The sequence below is a fragment of the Dipodomys spectabilis genome, unplaced genomic scaffold, assembly GCF_019054845.1.
Source record: "Dipodomys spectabilis isolate Male_0828 unplaced genomic scaffold, ASM1905484v1 ptg000366l, whole genome shotgun sequence".
Classification (NCBI taxonomy): domain Eukaryota; kingdom Metazoa; phylum Chordata; class Mammalia; order Rodentia; family Heteromyidae; genus Dipodomys; species Dipodomys spectabilis.
This window is the reverse complement of record NW_024871043.1, coordinates 2,408,340-2,430,510: the sequence shown is the minus strand read 5'-3', so window position 1 is coordinate 2,430,510 and position 22,171 is coordinate 2,408,340. Positions and strand designations below refer to the sequence as shown.

At 54.9% G+C, this 22,171-nt stretch overlaps 1 protein-coding gene across 3 annotated transcripts in view; it reads right to left on the bottom strand.

Moving 5' to 3' along the window:
• The window catches only part of Gsg1l (GSG1 like), a 94,837-nt gene that overhangs the window by 47,847 nt on the left and 24,819 nt on the right, over positions 1-22,171 (bottom strand). For all 3 annotated transcript variants that reach the window (XM_042666807.1, XM_042666809.1, XM_042666808.1), the window contains exon 2: positions 4,443-4,490. In XM_042666807.1, coding sequence (XP_042522741.1) covers positions 4,443-4,490 — 48 coding nt within the window. The remainder of the gene's footprint in view (positions 1-4,442; positions 4,491-22,171) is intronic.

The window sequence follows — 22,171 nt, the reverse complement described above, 5'->3', positions numbered from 1 at the left end:
CCGCGCGGGGATGCTGCCGTTCATCCCGGCACACGGCTGTCACCCTCCCAGCCGGCCGCCCGCGGGGGGCCGCGTGATCCACTGAAAGGCCCCCGGGGGGAGCTGTAATTAAATCCCAGAAGATTGCCAGTGCTCCCGCTGGTGAGAGAGAAAAGAGCCAAGCACAGCAGGCCTGTCCAGACAGAGACAGCCCGGTATGGACAGAGGCAGCTCCGGCTACAAGCAACACGCAGAGACAAGGCGATGTTTAATCAGGAGGAATGACAGGGGAGGGAGGGGGTCAGAAGGGAGCAGGTGGTTTCTGTCCAGACCCAGGCTGAGAAGAGCTAGAAATGTTTATACGCTAGCAGATGGAGAGTAAAAGCCCACGTCCCTGGTCAGGCTGAAATTCTACAACCCCTCCATCTACATGGTACACACGTAGGCCTGTACTCAGAGCCGCATGCAGATGCGGGTTCAAAGCCCACATCCGACCTTCCTGCTGCACTGCAGGATGAGCTGATATTAACACACAAGATGCCTCTGTCCCTCTTACCTAGCTTCAGTCTTCATGCCTTCCCCTAGGTTCCCCCCCACCCGCCTGCCCTAATCTAGGGCTTGGTTCAGCACCATGGTCAGCGCATCAGAATAGATCATGGGTGCATGGTGAATGGGTAGGTGGATGAATGGATGGATGGTGGATGATGGATGAATGAGTAGATGGAGGATGGATGGATGGATGACATCAGGATGGAGAGATGATGGATAAATGGATGGATGGTGGATGGGTAGATAGGTTGATGTACAGATGGATGGATGGATAGTGGATGGGTGGACAGTTGGAGGGAGGATGGACAGAAGGATGGATCTGATGGATGGGTGGACAGATGGATGGCTGATGGATAAATGGATAGATTGATAAATGGATGACTGGATGGACAGATGGGTGGATGATGGGTAGACTGACAGATGGGCGGATGATGGATGGATGAACAGACAAACAAACCATGGTGTGCATGCACCATGGAACATTCGTTGGCCTTCAGAGGGGAATTCTATTCTGACATGTGCTGTAGCTTTGAAGACATTACGGTGCGTGCCATCGACAAGACACAAAGGGCCACATACGGATGGCTCTGCTGTGGTGAGGACCCTTCTACCATCAAGTTCACAGACACTGTGTGGGGTTGGAGGGGGGTGCAGGGGGGTGAGGGCCTCAGGAGGTGGGAAGCAGGGCCACTGATTTGCAGTGTGGGACGCACGATGTGTGAGCAGGAGGCAGCGTGGAAGGACGCTGGGCTCTGTGCTCACAGCCCGCCAAGATGCTAACTTGTACAGGAGCGTTAGCTTGCTACAATTAATAGTGAAGAACTCCTGTTGACGGATGTCGGAGACAGACACAGCGTGGGAGAATTCAGCAAGCCACAGAGGCTGACCAAGGATGAGAGGAAATTACAAACCTCCTATAAATCAATAAGAGAAACTAAACGACAGATAATCTAATGGAAACAGCCAAAAGATACAAACAAGCGTTCTGTGCAAGCCGGCCTCCGAATCGCAGGAACGCGGAAGGAAGCGCTCGCTCATTGCTAACCGGGAGAAGATCATTGAAAACCACCACGAGATGCTTTCCCCCACCCGCCAGATTGGCTCCATTGATAAATCTCACCGTGGCAAGCGTTGTCCCGGGAGAGATGGGAATTCATACCCTATTCAAAGAGGTACAAATGGGCAGGGTCACCAGGGACCAGGGGTCACACTTGTCATCCTAGCTACTCAGAAAGCTGAGATCTGAAGATTGAAGTTCGAAGCTAGCCTGGGCAGGAGAGCCCATGAGACTCCAATTAAGCAGCAAAAAAAAAAGCCAGAACTGGAGCTGTGGCTCAATTCCAGTTCTCTGGGGGTTCATTGAAGATAGGAGTCTCGCAGACATTCCTGCCCAGGCTGGCTTTGAACCGTGATCCTCAGATCTCAGCCTCCTGAGTAGCTAGGATGACAGGCGTGAGCCTCCAGGGCCCAGCTTATTGTCTGCTTTGAACCCTGCCTCTGTATTCCTGATCCCCTCACACCGTTTCTCAGAGTGGACCCTGCCCAACCCCCCCCCCCCAAGTCACATCCCCACCCGTGGCACTGCTGTTTCTCACCGAGAAACGTGGCAGCCCCACGGAGCCACTGAGGATGTACAAATCTCCCCTGTGTACGCTCGGCCGCGCCTGCTCGCCACGCAGGAGCTGCACCCTAGCTCTTGCGCGCCAAAGCCAGTCACCAGGCGGGGGTTAGATGACGTTTGTCGAGAGAGTGAGGATGGCTAATTACCTGGAAAGATAATCTTGAATAATTGGAATTAGAGCCACTAAAGCAATTATTAGACGTCGTGATCTCTGGGAGCCATCTTCCGCTGGGCTTAGGAGCTTAATAAGAGCATATAATTAGAAGAGCTCAGAACGTCTGAGAAAAGGTGGGGGGGGCGGGGATTCGGGGGGGCGGGGACACAGAATCGGTACCCCAGGGCTGAGGTGCTTGGATGGTCCCTGGTGTCACTGAGGCCTGGGGTGACTGGGAGACAGGGGGGGTGCGGAAGGGGTGCGTGAACTGCAGCTGCGGGAGCGTGAACCAGCTTTGCCCTCACTTTGCTGTGTGACCTGGAGTAAAACGCCCAATGCCTCTGAACTTGCCCCTCCCTCCCATCCTTCAGTCACTCAGCAAACATCCAGCACTGAGATCGTTCATCTCCTCCCTGTATTTGAGGATGGCCAAGACTCCAAGGGGCCGCACGTGTCGGTCAGGAGGAAGGCCGGGGCCTGGGGCTCACATCGGAGACTACAGGAGTAAGTAGGAGAGTCGGACAAGAGCGAGATGGCGGCCAGCTAGGAATGCACGCCGCGGCCTCCTGCAGGCCTGGAAGCCCTGGGAGGGCTTGAAGCCGAGGCTTTGCCGTCACCAGGTTTTTTCCTTTCAGAACGAGAATTTAGAATTCAGTGTGGGAACGAGCGCGCCTTCCCTTTTTAATGAACTGTAACACACAGACAGAAAAAGTGCATAAATTGGGTTTCATATTTCATCGCTGATCAGGGCCCGGTTGGCAGGGCAGCAGGAGCCGGGGCGGCCGCTGGTCCCTCTCGGCTCCCCTACCTTGGGGGGCCACCGGCACCCCGGCTCTGGTGCCACGGATTCCCACAGGCAAGGCGTGAGCCCGGCGTGTGGCCAGTGCCACAGAGACAGCAGTCACATGGAGGAGAGGAAGACCTGGGCCTCCACCCCACGCAGCTGAGGGCACAGGGCCGGGGGTCTCCGGGAAGAAGCGTCCCTCGGGCAGCCAGAGACAGGACCTGAGGTCAGGAGAGACACAGAGGCCCAGGAAGTCAACAACGGCCCTGAACACGGAGGCTGAGCCAAACCACGCTGTCTGCTCTCCTTCTACACCCTCCGTGACGGGCCAAGGGAGGAAGGAGAAAGGCATCGATTCAATGGGCATGGTGGCACCCGCCTGTAATCCCAGCTACTTGGGAAGCAGAGAGCTGGAGGAGCACAGTCTAAGGATGGACTGGGCTCAAAGCATGAGATCCTATCTGGAAAAAAACTAATAATAACTGAAGCAAAAAAGGGCCAGGGAGGCAGTTCATGCGGTAGAGGGCTAGCCTAGCAGGGGTGATGCTTTTAGTTCAAACTCTGCTACCACCAGAGAGAGAGAGAGAGAGAGAGAGAGAGAGAGAGAGAGAGGATGTGCAAGCACGCATGCGCCTCTGGCTTCTGCCGGTCTCCCTCTCTTACAGCTAAGGGAGGCCACATGGTGAGATCTGAGGAAGGACCTACAACTGTTGCCCTTCCTGCTAAGCTCATCCTCTACCCAGCTGCCTGGGACACAGACGTAATGGCTGGCACTCCAGCGACTGCCTTAGACCATGAAGATGAAGATCCATACACCATGGAGCAGCAGGAATCTGTGCTAGGGAGCCACCCTAAATTACCTTCAATGAAGACAACAGACACATTAACCGCGGTTGCTATTTATTCTTTGCAGCCCAGTGTGATCCTAAATTGCCATTGCCACCACTCAAGTGGTCAGATCCCCCAGGACCAGGTCAGATCCCCTAGGTCAGATCCCCTAGGACCGGCCCAGGCCCAGGGATGAACTGAGCCCAGCAGGGAGACCCCCCCCCCCATGGACGACGGCAGCCACTCAGACTGGACAGCTGGCCATGGTCCCCGTCCCCCACCCCCGGGGAGGGGTCACAGCCCCAGCCAGGGGCACAGAACCCTCCCAGGGCCCAGGCATGGGGTAGCCTGGACATGAGGAGAAGGTGAGGTTCCGGGGCTATCCCCACATCAGGGGGAGGGAGACGCCACCCCTTTCCTCCCTCTCCACTCCCCGCTTCGCTGTACCCTGGAGAGACACCAACCCGACACCTGGCTGCTGGCCCACAGCCCCGACACCACGCCAGATGGGTGAAGGTCGCACTCACCTTTCTCGGACGCCGGGGCCAGGTCGATGAAGCTGCGGCAGGTCTCGCCTTGGAACAGAAAAAGAGGGAGTTTCAGAAGGAGCGACCGACAGACTGCAAGCACGCATGCGCCTTTGGCCCGTTCCCTGCAGACACCACCCCCCGCCCCCGCCAGGACCCCTGCAGCAGGACCCCAAGGCCAGCCCCGGGGTGGGGGGCGCCAGGGATGCTGCCCACTTGCTCCTTTACAAGAAGCCTCCCTGCACCCCCCCCCCACACCCACTCTCAGTGAGTTGATAGATTTAATTACAGAGGTTGATTCGGGATATACAATGAAAGCCGGGGCACCTGGGTGAATGGAGGGGAGGGGGTCCTGGAGCTCACCCCGGTTAGGGATCCTCCACCCAGGAAATTCAGGCCCTGCACACAGACACTTAGCGAATGTATTGGATCTAAATACCAGTATAAAGTGTTTGGGTCTTGGTTCCCAGCTGGGAACAAGATTCTTTTCTTTTCTTTTCTTTTCTTTTCTTTCTGTTCTTTTGGTGCCAGTCGGTCCTGGGGCCTGAACTCAGGGCCGGGACACTGGTCGTGAACACGTCTTTGCTCAAGACTCTGGCACTCGATCAATGGGAGCCACGCCTCCACTTCTGGCTTTTTAAATTGTTTTTTTTTTTTTTTTAACTGGGGTTAATTGAGAGAAGAGTCTCAGACTTCCTCCCACAGCTGGCTTTCAACCTTGATCTTCAGATCTCCTCCTGAGTAGCGAGGCTGACAGGAGTGAGTAATTGGTGCCTGGCTGGGAAGAAAAGTCTTGCTGAGCCCCAAGTCTCACCTTCCCATGGGGAAAGAGATGTTTGGTCATCCATGGGGGTCGCGCTGCCCCCCCTTTACCCTGCAGGGCCTTCCCCTGGAGGCCTCTAAACCTCCCTTCGGGGTTCAGGGCCTCTCTAGGGACCACCCTCCCTGGGAGGGCTCTGGGCTACCTCCTGTTCGTTTGCGAGTCCCAAAAGGTCAAACCGAGTCCATCTCGGGTGTACAGTGGAATCGCCCTCCGGACCAGCCAGAAGCATGGTTCAAGTACCTGGCTTAGCAGCCATCGAGCCCTGAGTTCAAATCTTAGTACTGAAGAAAAAAAATCACTCTTACTATCTGGGAACCGGTGGCTCACGCCTGTAATCCTAGCTACTCGGGAGGCTGAGATCTGAGGGTTCAAAGCCAGCCTGTGTAGCAAAGTCCAAGAGACACTTGTCTCCAATTAACCACCCAAATGCCAGAAGTAGAGCTGTGGCTCAAGCGGTAGAATGGTACCAGTGCAGAAGAAAGAGAGGAAGGAAGAAGAGAGAGAGAGAGAGGAAGGAAGGAAGGAAGGAAGAAAGAAAGAAAGAAAGAAAGAAAGAAAGAAAGAAAGAAAGAAAGAAAGAAAGAAAGAAAGAAAGAAAGAAAGAAAGAAAGAAAGGAAGAAAGAAAGAAAGAAAGAAAAGGAAAAATGGGAAGGAGGGAGAGAGGGGGGGAGGGAGGGAGGGAAGGAAAGAAGGAGCAAAGGAAAGAAGAATCTTATTCCCAGGTAGGCTTCCCACATTCCCCATAGAGAGAAGAACGAAGGGGAGATGCTAGGTTCTCCCAGACATTCTGGAAACTTCACAAGACCCTCAGGCTGGAAGCAGTCCTGGTTGGGTGGAGGCTGGTGTTCGCACCGTCCGGCCAGTGCCCTGGGGATCTAGAGCAGTGGAGATTGGAGAAATGCATGCTGGGAGAGGGGAGAGTGTGTGCCCCCCCCTCCAGAAGCTCCTCAGCACCCCCCACCCCCACCGTGGGCCCGGCCTCCACTCAAGGCCACAAGGTCACGGACTACAAGGAGAGCGGCTTCCTGGCCTGCAGGGCGCGCGCGGCCCCGGGGCTGGCGTCTGTGTGGATGGATCTGAGCCGAAGTGGATGCCATCTGGGCCGGCCAGGGCCTGACAAGAAGCAGATGGCGGCATCCCAGGGGCTCACGGGTGGCTCTTTATAGACGTGTAGACGGGACAAGGATGGGCAGCCACCAGGGCCATATCACACCGGCCTGTAGGGCCAGGGCAGGGGCAGGAGGCTGCCAGTCTTGCCTGGGCATCTGTTCACCTGATTATTGGGGAAATCCTCTAATAGGTGCTGGAACATCTTCGCCATGGGCTGTGGTTACAGGTAACTATGTGGGGGCTAGAGCCTTAGCTACAGAGTCACAGCACAGACCACCAGCATGGTCCCCCCACACACACACACACACACACCAGCCCCCTCTAAAAACTGTCCTAGGACCAGTGGCTCACACCTGTAATCCCAGCAACTCAGGAGGCTGAGAGTTGAGGATCACAGATCGAAGGCAGCCCAGGAGAGAAAGTCCATGAGATGCCTATTTCCAGTGAACCACCACCACGAAAGCCAGAAGTGGAGCTGTGGCTCAATGGGGCAGAGCGCCAGCTTTGAGTGAAAAATTTAAGCTCAAGGCCGTGAGTTCAAGCCTCAGTACTGGCACAAAAATGCAAACATACAGCAATGAAAGCCAAGCACAGTAATACAAGTGTATGAATACAGCCTTTCTGTCTTGTATCTGAGAGATAGCTCCTCCCCTGCCCCCCCCCCCCCGCCCCCAGGCACTGAGCCGGGACGGCAGGAATGAGGGACCAATCTCATCTTGGGTGAGAAACACAGGCGACCGTATTTCGTGAGGCCACTCAGCACGGCTCACAATTTAAAACTTCGGTTTCAAGTGGTTTATTTCTGGAACCTTCGGTGTTGTGTGTTTGACCACCACGGCGGACCACGGCCCCGCGGGTGATTGAAATGGGAAAGAGTTCTGAGAACGCCCCCCCTCCTTTCTCCAACCTGGGATCCTCGCCCACACCCCAGGTGAGAGACGCACACAACCCTTCTTCCAAGACCGAGACGTGATTCTGTCGCCTCGGCGTGAGTGGGTAGAGGGGACCTGGCACAGCCGCAGGCACCACGGAGGAAGGTGACCCGTGGCAGAGGCCAGGAGCTGGCCCGAGATGTGGGGAACGCTGTGTGTTGGCCACGCTGCTCCTGGCGCAGACACCGAGGTGCTCGGGGCTTTGTTGGCAGAGGAGCCCGGACGGTGAGAGGAAGGGACACGGGGTGCCACAGCATCATTGGCTGAGCCCCATATCCGGGGTCTGAGGAGCGTGACTTAGTTCCACGCCGTGGCAGATGGTGATGCCGAGGCTGGGGAAGGAGGCTGGGGAGGGAGGGAGGCAGGAGACAGAGGACAGAGGGGGCTTTCAAAAGCCAGGCAGAGTCTGACGACCTTGGCTGACGTTGGCTCAGCGCCTGCCCCCCGGCTCAGCCTCTCTAAGCACTTCACAACTTACCCAGGGCTGAATTTGCCAACCTTCACTGCTGCGCTCCCATCCTACAGATGGAGAAATGGAGGCCCGGGACCATCCAGTCACTCCCACAGCTAAGTGGCAGAGGCAGGGTTCAGACCAAAATGGTGGGCACAGATCTTTATTCGGGTCACTCCTCTGTTGGGCACTTAGCAGAGTTAGCATGCTGAAAACAACAACAAAAGCACCCTCTGCCAGACATAGTAGTTCACATCTGTAATCCCAGCTCATGAGGAAGTAGCAGTCCAGAAGATGTCTTATTTGAAGACAGTCTGGGGTGGGAGAGGGGGAAGATAACAAGAACCTCATCTCAAATAGACTAGGTCCAGTGGGATGGTGCATACCTGTCATCCAGCTACATGGGAGGCATAAAATTGGAGGTTCCCCGTTTGAGGCCAATGCCAGGCAAATAGATGAAAAAATAACAGAAACCAAATGGTCCGGTGGTGTGGCCCAAGGAGCAGAGCACCTGCCTAGCAAGCACGAGGCCCTGAGTTCAAACCCCAATACTGCCAAGATAAAAAGTCACAAAGAAGTCCCCCCAGGAGCCTTCTAGAAGTGGCTGCATGCAGAGAAGACAGCCAAGGGACTCCACGCTGGGTGGATCTGAGGCCGACTAGTTCTGAGAACCAGATCACGGAAGGAGCCTGGCACATGATCAGTTTTCCTGGGTTGGGAGCAGGGGGCACTGGGAACTAGCCGGGAGGGCAGAGATGACCTAGGCCCACAAACGGCTGATGAGCAACGACTCCCAACTGCTTGGCAGGGGAGAAGGTTCGCACGCCTTCTCTGGCTGGGCTGGAGGAGGGCAGAGCAGAGACCAGGCAATGGCAGCCCATCTTCCGTGAAGATCTGCTCGCAGCCCGGGCTGGCGGAGTCTTGGCAAGCTGGTCTCCGGAATTCTCCAGAGGCCTCTGCCAGTTCAACTGACAGAGCGGCAGATGGCCCGCACTTATCTGCTGATGATATTTTGATTTATTTATCTCCTACAGATGGTCCAAGGCCTTGGTTTCTGGCAGCAGGCTCGGCGTGCGGGTCAGCTTTCTGGGGATGATGGCTTCTACAAGTGGATGAAGAGCTGATGACATGAAGATCCCGCCCGGCAGAGAGACCCGTGCCGCCTCCACCGGCCCCACGGCTTGATACACCCGTGGGTAAATCAAAGCGATGGATTTGTTCCACAGGATTTCAAAGCGGAAGAGGGCCAAAAGCCTGAGATGACCGTCCGCAGGAGTTACACGGAAAGAGCTGTGAATTCACACGATCCTGAGTTCGAGTCCCAGCGGTGCCTCTTATGAGTGCTGTGGCTCAGACGGGAATCGGGTTGGCTGAGTGCTAGAAAGTGGCTTGCCTGAGCCACAGTCACATCTCACAGGATGCCCTGGGTCCAGGAGGAGTCGCGTGATTGGCTCTTGCTCGTGTGAGTGGCATGTGGCACTCCCTGGGGAGGGCTCTTAGGGAAAGGAAAGGTCCCTGCCTTCTCTTCTATCTTCCTGCTGGGTGCAAAGCTCCAAGGCCCTGGGCAACGGCCGAGCCACGCTGACCCCAAATCCCCAAACTACTCCGTGGGGGAGAATAGCCACCTGCCATGGATGTATTATGAGTGCTGTCATCGGGACTGCTTGTTACAGCAGCAGGCACTGGCTTATACATGCAGAGGCAGGCTGGAGTGGCGGGACCCGGGAAGGATTTGTGTGTGAAGGGCTGAGTACCCGATATGGGCCTTGGCCACCATCACGATCAGCATCTTTTCAGGGACGCTTGATGAATAAAGGGTAGCGTGCTTTGGTTTTGGTTTTGAACATGACCCATATATGTTGGGTAAAGCCAAGGCAATCTCGTGCCTTGATCCTGTAATTCTATTTGTCTCTGCCTTTGATTCTCATATCTCCTCCCTGGCCTGTCCCACCTCACCCCCCCCCCAAAATACGTGATTTGAAGAAGTTAAGAAGAGAGAGGAACTCCAGGTGCCGTGTGGGTGCTCTACCGCTTGAGCCACACCACCAGTCACTCCTTTGGCCTTCAGTTCTTTTTTCAGATAGGATCTTATATATACTGGCCTGCGCTCAGCCTCAAACTGTGGTCCTCCTACCAGTGCCTCGGGTTACAGCTGGGATGCTAGGCAGGCACCACCATCCCTGGCTTAGCTGAGAGGGGTGGTTGTTCTGAGATGTGATATCAATCGAAAGTTGACACCCACAGCCCTAGTCTGAAAGACTCAAAGGGGGACGAAGGTAGGTTCCCCATCCACGGGCCGGTAACAGCTACATGGTTGTGACACTCCTGTGTGCCCGGCACTGTGGAAATGACAGCGTGGATTCTCATCTTGTAGATGAAGACTTGGAGGCCCAGGAAAGGTAAGGACCTCAAATAGGATGTGGTGGATCCGGGCACCCCACACTCCAGAGCCCCGCCTCTCATCAAGTTGGGAGAGCTGGAACTTGTCAGAAGGATCTGGTGCATTGCGTTCAATGCCAGGGTCCCAAAGGCAGCAGTAGCACAGAGTCTGCCAAAACCGAAGAGCCTCCTCCCCCATACTCCCAGACCCTTCTGTGGGGACATCAGGACCTGCCAGCCATGAAAAGATCTGAGGAAAGTGTGGGCTTGGTGCCACTGGCTCACCTTTGTCAACCTAGCAACTCAGTTACTAATTCCTCCAAACCCAGCAAAGAAAGTCTATGAAACTGTTATCTCTTGGACTTTTGACTCAACCAGCAAAAAGCCAGGCATGGCTCAAGTAGTAGACTGCTAGCTGTGAGCAAGAAAGACAAGCAAAAGCCTAAGGAGTGGAATTTGAGCAGGGGAGGAGGGAGGGAGGAAGGAAGGAGACGAAGAAGGAGCAGGAGGAGGAGACGAAGGAGGAGGACCAGGAGGAGGACCAGGAGGAGGAGGACCAGGAGGAGGAGGGGAGGAGGAGGAGGAGGGGGAGGAGGGGGAGGAGGGGGAGGGGGAGGAGGAGGAGGAGGAGGAGGAGGAGGAGGAGGAGGAGGAGGAGGAAACAACTTGGAATTCCACGTGGAAATGTCAACAAGATATTCAGGCTGCTGGTGGGTGGGGCTACCTGCCCTACCGTTTCCTAGGGTTCCTGAGGGCCATGGTATTAAATCACACCGAGTGATTGTCCCCCCAAATTCCCTCCCAACCCTCAGATTCTCCAAGGAGGAAATTCCAATTTTATGCTCGTTTGATCTTGATGTCTTTCAAATACTGATGGTCTGCTTTAAAAAAGAAAGAGAAGGCTGGCCACCAGCGGCTCACACCTTCCATCCTAGCTCCTCAGGAGGCTGCGATCTGAGGATCGTGGTTCAAAGCCAGCCCAGGCAGCAAACTCTGTGAGACTCTTATCTCCAATGAACCACCAGAAAACCAGAAATGGGGCCGTGGCTCAAAGGGGTAGAGCACTAGCTTTGAGTAAAAGAGCCTAGGGACAGCACCTGAGCCTCAGGTTCAAGCCCCACAACTGACAAAAAAAAAAAAGGGAAGGGGGCAGGCACAGGGGTGGGGGTGTCGGAGTATAGAGTGGGGTGCGAGGAGGAGAAATAATACAAGAAGAAAGGCCGCTTGTCTAGCCAACGTCTGATTAGGATTGTTTTCATCTGGTGCTTACACACGCACGCACGCATGCACGTGTGTGTGTGTGTGTGTGTGTGTGTGTGTGTGTGTGTGTAATTTCAATTTCAGGCACAGCATATTCGTTTTCTATTTCTAATTGTGATCTAAGGCTTCCCTTTTCTATTCGTTTATGGATGGAAAATATGAGCCAATACAGAACAAGACAGTCGCCGCCGCAGAGGGAACTGAGTTTCCAGAAGGTCTATAGGACGGACCAAGCCTGAGACACAAGAGATAGAAGAATCCTGCATGGCTGTCTTGCTCTGGGCCAAGAGCTCATGGCCACACAGCAGGCCACGCCACGCCACGCCTCGTCCACCCCCTGCAAGACCCTTCCCTTCCTGGTCTGTAGGAATGACATTGTTGGTTTGTGCAGGGGCAGCCTGTGCGAATGTCCCCAGCAGCCATGGATATTTTTAGAGTAACAAATAGCCCAAACACAGGAGGGAAAGAGAGCTAATCCTCTGGCCAGCCACCCCGTGGTGCGCGGCCAACATTCTCCTCACTGGGAGTGATGTTACTTGCTAATCTTCCGACAGTATCCCCAAGACTTGCAGGGGGGGGCAGCAGACAGCCCAGGCAAGCAGGGGTCCCCCAACTCCTCCTCAACAGAGGGAGAGGCTCGGGGCCTGGCGGAGCCCAGTGAGGCTGCGGGAAGGTGAGCGGCAAGTTCAAGTTCAAGTTCAAAAGCAGCAGATCTCAGACACCAGAGCACGCGAAGGTGCAGTCCCTGGGCGCTGTTCTTGTACAAAGCCGGCTACAACAACACATCCCGTGGGAGGAGATCAGAGAGCAAAGACCACAGAGGGTGAGGTCTCTTCAGACACGCCACCACACGGGGACACGGGGACGCAGGGACAGTCATGTAAACATGGAGAACCGGGAGCTCAGGGCCCCCACGGTCAACTCAGAGGGGCTGACGCCGTCTCAATTAGAGAATGCAACAGCCAGGAGGGGCGGCTCACCCCTAGCATCCCAGCTACTCGGGAGGCTGAGATCTGAGCATCCAGGTTCAAAGCCAGCCTGGGCCAGGAAAGTCCAGGAGACTCTTTATCTCCAAGGAACTACCAGAAAGCCAAAAGTGGAGCTGTGGCTAAAATAGTAAAGTGCTAGAGCCTAGGGACAATATTCTGAGTTCAATACCAACACCACACACACACACTCACACACACACACACAAATCTGCTCACACTCACCCACGCCCCTGCCCTGCCTCCCACATACAGACTCCCGGCCTCCACCTCTGCCCTGGCCTCCTTGCCCTCCCTGCCACAGGGGCCCCGGTAGAACCCAGGCCCGAATTCAGTCCAGCAGCCTTCACTTGTCCCAAGAGGCTTGCATCCACATCCAGGGTCGCTGGGTCCCACATTTGCAGGGATGCAGGCTCCAGGGGTTCCTCTGGCCCGTGGACCCAGCAGTGCGAGGTCAACAGCACCCCAGCAGCCCCAGACGCCGCCCCTCACCCAGGAGGAGACGGAAACTCAGTTGGTGGAGGACCAACCAGGCGGTCTCCCCCCCACTCACAACCCTCACACGGAATGCCACCATCGCCCGCCCAAGTTCCAGAGAAAGTCCAAGCGACGCCCCCTGACGCCCACCTGGCACACGCTCTGATTCTCCATGACGTGCACACTGGCTTCTCCCTGCTGCTGTAATAAGACGCCACGCTCACCATGGCTTAGGGCAGGCTTGGCAGGTGTAAAGGTCCTGTCTCGCTTCTCCCAATCTGTGTGTGTGTGTGTGTGTGTGTGTGTGTGTGTGATTTATCTGTCTTTATCTGCCTTTTGGGGGGCACAGAAATGGAGGGACCAAGGGTGAACAAATGCAGCAGTGGTCCTCACTGGACACTACGTTGAAAATGAACGGTACAACTTGTGGGTGGGGACGGGAGAGGAAAATCTGGGAGAGAGCAAGGGAAGGGGAGACATTGCCCAAAACGAAATGTACTCTTTACCTGATTTATGTAACTGCAACCCCTCTGTACTGTACTTTTATAATAACAATTAAAAATGTGTATGTATATATACATATCTGCCTACATATGAATCAGTATATGTCTATCTCTGACTGTCTGTCTGTCTGTCTTTCTCGCTGCATATTCATGGAAGACTCTACTCTTCAGACTCACATGATTAGGTTGAGTTGATTACTTAATTATGATAACCCCAGATTATCTCATCTCAAAACCCATAGGGCAATCCCATCTTTAAAAAAATTAACTCGCCCTGAGCCGAAGAGCTCAGGGACAGTGCCCAGGCCCAGAGTTCAAGCCCCACAAGAGACAGAATAAAAAATTAAAACACACCCCTCTTGCCCAACTTTGCCCACCATCACCAAAGCCTCAGGATCTGAAATGTTCTTCCTCATCCAATTCCTACTCCTTCCTGGTCTAAGATGGGAGCTCCGTACATACCTGCTGAACAGTCCAGCACGCCTCCCATCCGGTGCTCACCAAACTTCCCCGGGGTGCCAGGCCCTTGGCTGGGCTCCGACGTCCTCTGCTCTCTCTTTTAATCTCTTTCCCAAGACGATCAGGTACAGACCACTGGGTGGTAAGACTGGCTGTGGTAACAAACACCGCAGGCCTCACGGGGTCCCGGATGAACCCTCATCCACCCTGCAAAGTGGAGACCGCTGTGCACTTACCCACCTCCAACAGGAAGTGAAGGCCAGCCAGCCCTTCTACACTCACCCCATTGGCCAGCCCGGTCACATGACCAACCTAGCTGCAAAGGAGGCGGGAAAGGCATGGGGCAGGGGCGGGGGAGATCTGCACAGAAGAGCTCCTGACTACTAAGATCAAGGCAGTAATTACAATCTCCCTCATTTTACAGTTTGAAGAAATGGGGATCCTGAGAAACAGAGGCTTTGCCTGAGGGTGTGTGTGGGTGTGCCACACACACATTGACGTGCACACGCCTTGTCCCTATGCAAACCAGGCTCCTCACAGAGCAAAGTGCGGGACCTGGCTGTGTGACAGCTGGGACCCTGTGCTGGGACAAGTCATGACCCCTGCACAAGCCCACTGGGAGTTAACCTCAAGTCTCGCCATGTCAGCCCACCACCGTCGGTATATTCATAAACATCCCAGTGATGACAGAAGGCAGATGTCGGGTTGCTAATTCTCCTCTCCAGAACTACTGCAAGAGGGGAAACTAAATCTACTTGTTCTTTTTCTTTTTTTTTTTTAAAGCAAGTCATCAGATGAAGCTTGAACAAAAACCAATAACTTTCAAGACCAGCAGCTCCCAAAGCTTCCCATGGCCGCTCTTGGAGTGTCATTTCTGGGGTTTATTTCACAGTTGTTTACTGTCGGGAAAGAAATATTGCTTCTACCAGCCTTCATGCTTCCCTCCTCCCTGTAGCCTTTTCCCCCCCACGATGGGTCCCTTTTGCCCTTTTGCTTTGTCATGCAAGATAAAAATACCCTCACTGTCTCCCCTCCAGTGGTCCTGCCCATCATCCATGAAGAAGCAGCATGCCCTCCCCCTCCCCCCCACTCCCCTCCCCCTCCATCCCCCACCCCTCCCCATCTCAGCAGAGGTAGTGCTGTTGCTGGTGCATTCTCCGTTCTCCAGGGCTGGTTTTTCAGGCTCATCCGGGGCTTTCTGTTTCCCCATCCTCAGTGGGCCACCAGCGGGTTAGCAAGGAAGATGGAGTTTTCAGAACTCTTGATTCCTCACAGCCTGGTGCTTTCTCTTCTAACCAGAGAAGATCTTGGGACTCTGGGCTTCCTTTGTGTCGCCCTTGCTACACACACACACACACACACACACACACACACCGTCAGCATACAGCTAAGTCCATTTCAGCATGGCTTTTCCAAGAAGGAGAAGGAGGTATGATGAACGCCAGCCCGGGTTTTTCTTCCCCAGGGCAGGTTTTTTCCCTCCTCGCCCCCTGTGATGTCAGCCTGCCCGCGTGTGAGCATGCGAGCGCGTGTGTGCACGAGACACCCAAAGGTTGTCAGCCGCCGGCGTGCAGCCTGGTGACAGAAGCTGTCTCCTGTCAACCCCAGCACATCAAAGAAGTACAGTGAGACCACACTGCGCATACGCACGCAGGATGTTCACACGCACCGCAGAGAGGGCCGGTGGAAGGCAGCTCCCGCTCACCAGAAACGTCTCTGTTTCCACTTCAGCAAGACAAGAAGCCCCTCTCCCAGCCACCGCCTCGCATCCGGGAATCTGAACCACAGGCACCAGTTGTGGGCGGCGTGGGTATCAATCCAGCAAGGGCCTAAAGGGCCTAAAGGCAGTCCTGGCAGACTTCCCGTGCCTACCTCCCGCAGCCTGGCACCCGGGGATCCGCCTGTCACTCAGCCACCTTCAGATCTGTCCTCACAGCCGCACACGTGCACAGCAGCTGTGAGCAGAGCAGGAGCCCCGGATGACTTTACGGACACACACACACCCCGTACCTCAGTTCTGGATGCAATCCACCCCCAGGTAATCACTAAGGGCCTACTAAGTGTCAGGTACAAATAGAGGATTGCCAACTTGGAGAAGGAGGAGGGGAGAAAGAAGAAGGAAGGGAGAAAGAGGAGAAGGAGGAGGAGGAGGAGGAAGAGAAGGAGGAGGAAGAAGAGAAGGAGGAGGAGGAGAGGAGAAGGAAAGAAGAAGATGAAGAAGAAGAAGAAGAAGAAGGAGAAGGAGAAGGAGAAGGAGAAGGAGAAGGAGAAGAAAAAGAAGAAGAAGAGGAGGAAGAGGAGGAGGAGGAGGAGGAGGAGGAGGAGGAGGAGAAGTAGTTCATCACAGCACAGATAATAAATAACTAAACAACCAATGATGATCTAGAACCAGGGAGCGTCTATGAAATCAGGGCTCTTTTCTTCTTCTCCGCCACAGAGAGGTCAAGGGGGAGAGAGTATCCCAGACAGAACTCACGTCAAAATGTTATCAGACACTTTGTATTCATATACTGTTTTGTAGAATGGGAACTTCTTTGTACAACTACTTAAAGATAATAAAAAAAATTAAAAAAAACAAACAAACAACAAAAAAAAGAACTCATGTCACACCCCAAGGTCCTGGGGCAGAGTTGAGCTTAAAGTGTGGGAGCAACAGCCGAGCATCTGAGTAGGAGGTAGGCTGAGTGACTGGAGGGGTGGATCGGAAGGCTGGGGGGGGTTACTCAGACCTTGGGGTGGGGAAGGGGTGGCAGTGTAAAGGTGCTGTACTGAGTGAGCTGCGGGGGGGGGGGGGCGGGTGGCAAGCCACGGTGGGGGTGCGGGGATCCAAGCAGAGGAACTCTGCGATCCTTTTGCATTTGGAAGATCTGTCTGTGGAGGCTGGGTGTTTGCAAAAGACGGAGCTAACTCACACACGATCTGAGCGAGGGAGGTGGCTGGGAGAGCACTCCGAGAGCAAGAGAATCGCTCGCTAAATCGTACAGTAAGAACTGTAGAGAGGGGGACCATCTGGAGCCAGGCATGCTCTCTACCCTGCCCCCTGCCCCTGAGCACAGCCCCTCCCCAGCCCCAGTCCTGCCAGGCTTCCAAAACCTTCCACAATCCCAGAATGCAGAAGTGGATTTGCCCAGTGCACATCACATGGCCAGGCCTGGTAGCCAATCAGCATGGCTGGAAAAGCATGGCAACCTGAGCAAACCTGGCTGCCATGCTGTCTGCAGCCGGGGAAGCCCTCAGAGAAGACAAGCCTGGGCCACGCAGGGCTGCCCACCTGTCATCCTTGGCCTCCTCCCCATCACCCCCATCTCCCACCCTAGTCCCCTCCAAACTCCCCAGGGGCAGCCTTGGTGGCCTTCCACCTCCATTCCTGTCTGCATCTCAGTCCCTCACTCAACCCCACTGAGGAGCAGGGCCTGGCCAGGCCACAGAGTCCCCTGGAGCCCGGGGAGATTCCACCCCAAAAACAGATACTAGAGGGGAAAGATCAAGGGCAAAAGGCTGGGCCTGGGGGGAGGGGAGGACAGGAAAACCACGCCACAGACCCTAAAAAAACACCATGACACTGGCGGAACGTTCTAGAGGGCCCCTGACAGGTATGGTGGGACAGTGGGCCCGCCCCACCCCACCCGGCCCCAGGTACCCAGGTGCAGGTAGAGAGGGCCGGGGGCTGGGCCTGGGTCCTGCAGAGGCCTGCTTGCTTTGAGGACGCTGGGGTGGAGGGAAGGCTGGGGAACTCCGGAGCTGAGGCCCAGGCCGGCAAGCACACGGCAGCGTCCCTCCCCAGGACCCAAATTCCACCAACGAGCGACTGGAAAAGACTGTCCCCCACAGACCCTTCTAAGCCACCGGGTTGGGGGACACTCGTCAACGGGAAGCTGATAGCTTGTGACGTGCCGTGGAACCCAACGGGGAGACCTGGGGACGGGGGCAGCGGGCCGCACGGAGGGAGGCACCCCAGGGCCCCGGGCACCGCGGGACCCGCACCCTCGCATGGACGCTGGCACAGCATCCGAAGGCACAGAGGGAAGTCCACAGGGAATCTGTGCCCGGGGAGGGTCCCCTGAGGTGCCCCAGGCCTCACACCACAGACCCAGACACTTCCCCAGAGCAGCCCCACTGCGGAAGACTGGAAGATACACACACACACAACACACACACCACACACACACCACACACACACACACCACACACACACATACACCACACACACACAACACACACCACACACACACATACCACACACACACACACATACATACACACCACACACACACACCACACACACACCACACACAACACACACACATACATATATACACCACATACACACACCACACACATACACCACACACACACACACATATACCACACACACACACACACACATACATATATACACCACATACACACACCACACACACATACACACACACATACATATATACACCACATACACACACACACACCACACACACACACATACACCACACACACACACCACACACACACACACACACACATATATACACCACACACACACACACATACACCACACACACACATACACCACACACACACATACACCACACACACACACACCACACACACACACCACACACACACACATACACACACACATACATATATACACCACACACACACACACCACACACACACACACCACACACACACCACACACACACACATACACACACACATACACACATATACACACACACACATATACCACACACACACACATATACACCACACACACACATATACCACACACACACATATATACACCACACACACACACACCACACACACACATACACCACACACACACACACACACACCACACACACACACATATACCACACACACAGCACACACACACATACACCACACACACACACACAGCACACACACACATACACCACACACACACACACACCACACACACACATATACCACACACACACACACACACACATACACACACACACATATACACCACACACACACACACCACACACACACATACACCACACACACACACACCACACACACACACATATACCACACACACACCACACACACACATACACCACACACACGCATATACCACACACACACACACATACACACATACACACACACACATATATACATCACACACACACATACACCACACACACACACACCACACACACATATACCACATACACACACACATACACACATACACACACACACACACACATATACACCACACACACATACACACACACAACACACACACATACATATATACACCACACACACACACACCACACACACCACACACACACACACACACACATACACCACACACCACACATACACCACACACATATACACACACCACACCACACACATACACACACATACACCACACACACCACACACATACACACCACACACATACACACACATATACACATACCACACCACACACACACATACACCACACACACACACACCACACACACACCACACATACATACACACACATACACCATACACACCACACGCCACACACACACCACACACATACACACACCACATACACACCACACACATACACACACCACACACACACCACACACATACACACACCACACATACACACACATACACACATACACACACTACACACATACACCACACACATACACCACACGCACCACACACACCACACACACATACACACACACACCACACACACACCACACACACACCACACACACACACCACACACACATATACCACACACATACACCACACACACACACACACCACACACACACACACACACACACACACACCCAGGCCTAGGACCTTACAAGGAAAAGGACTCGGTGCAGGTCGTAAGCTGGGGGCTGTTCTGGAATCTCCAGATGGGTCCCACTGAGTCACAGAGCCATTCCAGAAGCGGGGCCGGGGGGGCCACAGAGGATGAAAGCAAAGGAGGAAAAGGAGGGGTGGACAGGAACAGGAGGGGAGAAAGGGGGCCAGGAGGAGGAAGGGGATAGGAGGAGGAGGAAGGGGAGGAGGAGAGGGGATGAAGGGGGGAGGAGGGGGATCGGGGAGGGGGGAGAGAAAGGAAGAGAAGGAGGAGGAGAGGAAGAGGGGGGAGGAAGGGAGGAGGGAAGGAGAGGAGGGGAGAAAGGGCAAGGAAAGGAATGAAGAGCAAGAGGAGGAACATGGGAAGACCGATCACCTGCTTCCTCCCCTCCGGTCAGCCCCTGGCTGCCCCGGTGGAGGTGGAACTTTCCAGAGAGGTGAATGGCTAGCATGGCCTCCTGGGGTGTCTGGGAGGGGAGCAGGAGGCCTGGTGTCAGATTTCTCTTGTGGCAATGCCAGGAATGGAACCTGGGCCTCACCAACTGCCCTGTCCTGATGGGTTTCAAACCCGGATCCTCGGCTCTCCGCCTCCCGAGCATCTGGGAGGCCAGGTGTGCGCCACCGGACACCCGGCTCTCCGGCTGAATCTCTCTTTCAACATTTTTCTCATTTTATTCAATTATTTATTCACTTAGCCAGTCCTGGAGCTCGAACTCCGGGCCTGGGCGCTGTCCCTGAGCTGCTTTTGCTCAAGGCTAGCGCTCTACCACTCGATCCACAGCGCCACCTCCGGCTTTTCCTGGGTATGTGGTGCTGAGGAATCGAACCCAGGGCCTCAGGGATGCACGGCGAGCGCTCTACCACGGAGCCACCTTCCCAGCCCGTTCAATCTCTTGATTCTTTTTATTTTTCAAGTTCAACTTCAAGGGACAGCTCTTTGGCCCAGAATATCCCTGCAGGCTCTTCCTGCTTTGGGCCTGGGCTGGGGAAGTGGGGACCCTGAGCCTCAGGCAGCATGGAGCCCGGATGCCCCTATCTGGTTGGGAGAAGAGGAAACGTTTGGAGCTCACTGAAGTCCATCAACTTCGGGTGCCCGGCTCCCCGCATGGACGTACACCCCAACTCACGCAGCTGGCCACAGAGTCCATTTAAAGACACAAAGGGAGCCCTGCCAACGGTACCAGCCAGCCAAGCGTCCACTGCAGCCCGTGTCCTTAACGGAACCTTCTAGATGCGGCCATTTCCGGGCTTTGGGAATCTCACTCAGCGAGTTCCCGAGCCCTGCAGGGGCTCCGGGATCCATACCAGCTGGGGTCTCATCTGCCATGCGTACATAAAGCCACCATGGCCGCTCCTAGCCACCCCCAGCTTCTGAATCTCCAAGGTCACCGCCTCCTCCAGGCAGACATCCTCCACCCCCCACCCCTCCAGGCTGAGTCAGACACCCTTCCTCTGCCTCCCACCACCCCTGAAACAGACCCTATTAATACCCATCACGCGGCGTTCTGGAGATGTGAAGCTCTGAAAGCCACAGCAGCCCTGGGAAGAAGGCAGGCTGAACATCGAGGTGGTCAAACTGGCGCTGTGTGGCCTAAGGCCAGCTGCTTGACCTCTCTGAGCTTCAGAGGCCCTCATCTGTGAAGTGGTGACAAGACTAATTAAACACCTGGCGGGTACCAGGCTCAGCTTTCTGCTAGGTGCTGAGCAGAAAACACATACCTGGTATGGAGGAGAGGGACCTGAAAGACAATTTGAGGTTGAAGAAGTACAAGGGTGATCTGAGCTAGTCTGGGGGGAGTGGCTGGAGAGGGTTCCTTTGAGAAGGTGAATTGGTAGAGAGACATAAAGTAGGAATAGACAGGCAGGTGAGGGGAGAAGAGCTATGGAGGAGATCAGGAGCAGAAAGAGCCTGTGCAAAGGTCCTGAGACAGGAAGAGAAATTCCTCTCCCTGAAGCCCAGTGATGTTCTGGAGTAGAACCACGGTGTCTCTGGGTCTCCAGGGCCCAGCGCGTTGCCCTGCAACCATGTTTGTTCAGCCCCCCAAAACTAGACCCTGAGGCCCCCCCGTCTTGAGTCTCCACAAGTGTGAACCGACACAAACCTTTTCTCTTCGTAAGTTCATTCAGTCAGGTATTTCGTGACAGTACCGGGAAGCTCACACAACCGGGAAACACAAGCATGTAGGCCACTCCCCCGCAGTACCAGGCCTCAAGGTTTGAGGTAGAATATTTGCGGCCCACCCCCCCCCCCTTCCACTGTGTTACTGGGGACACGCAGCCCCCCCCAGGCAGGATGCAAAACTCTTGCCAACAACGTGACTGTGGCCAGGCCAGGGCTGAGGCTGTGAAGCCAGGATGGAGTCCGTGCAGGGCCCTGGAGCCTGGCCTCCTTATCTGAAAACTTCCAAAAGCAAGAACAAGCTGGGGCATGGCTCAAGCGGTAGAGCACCTGCCTAGCA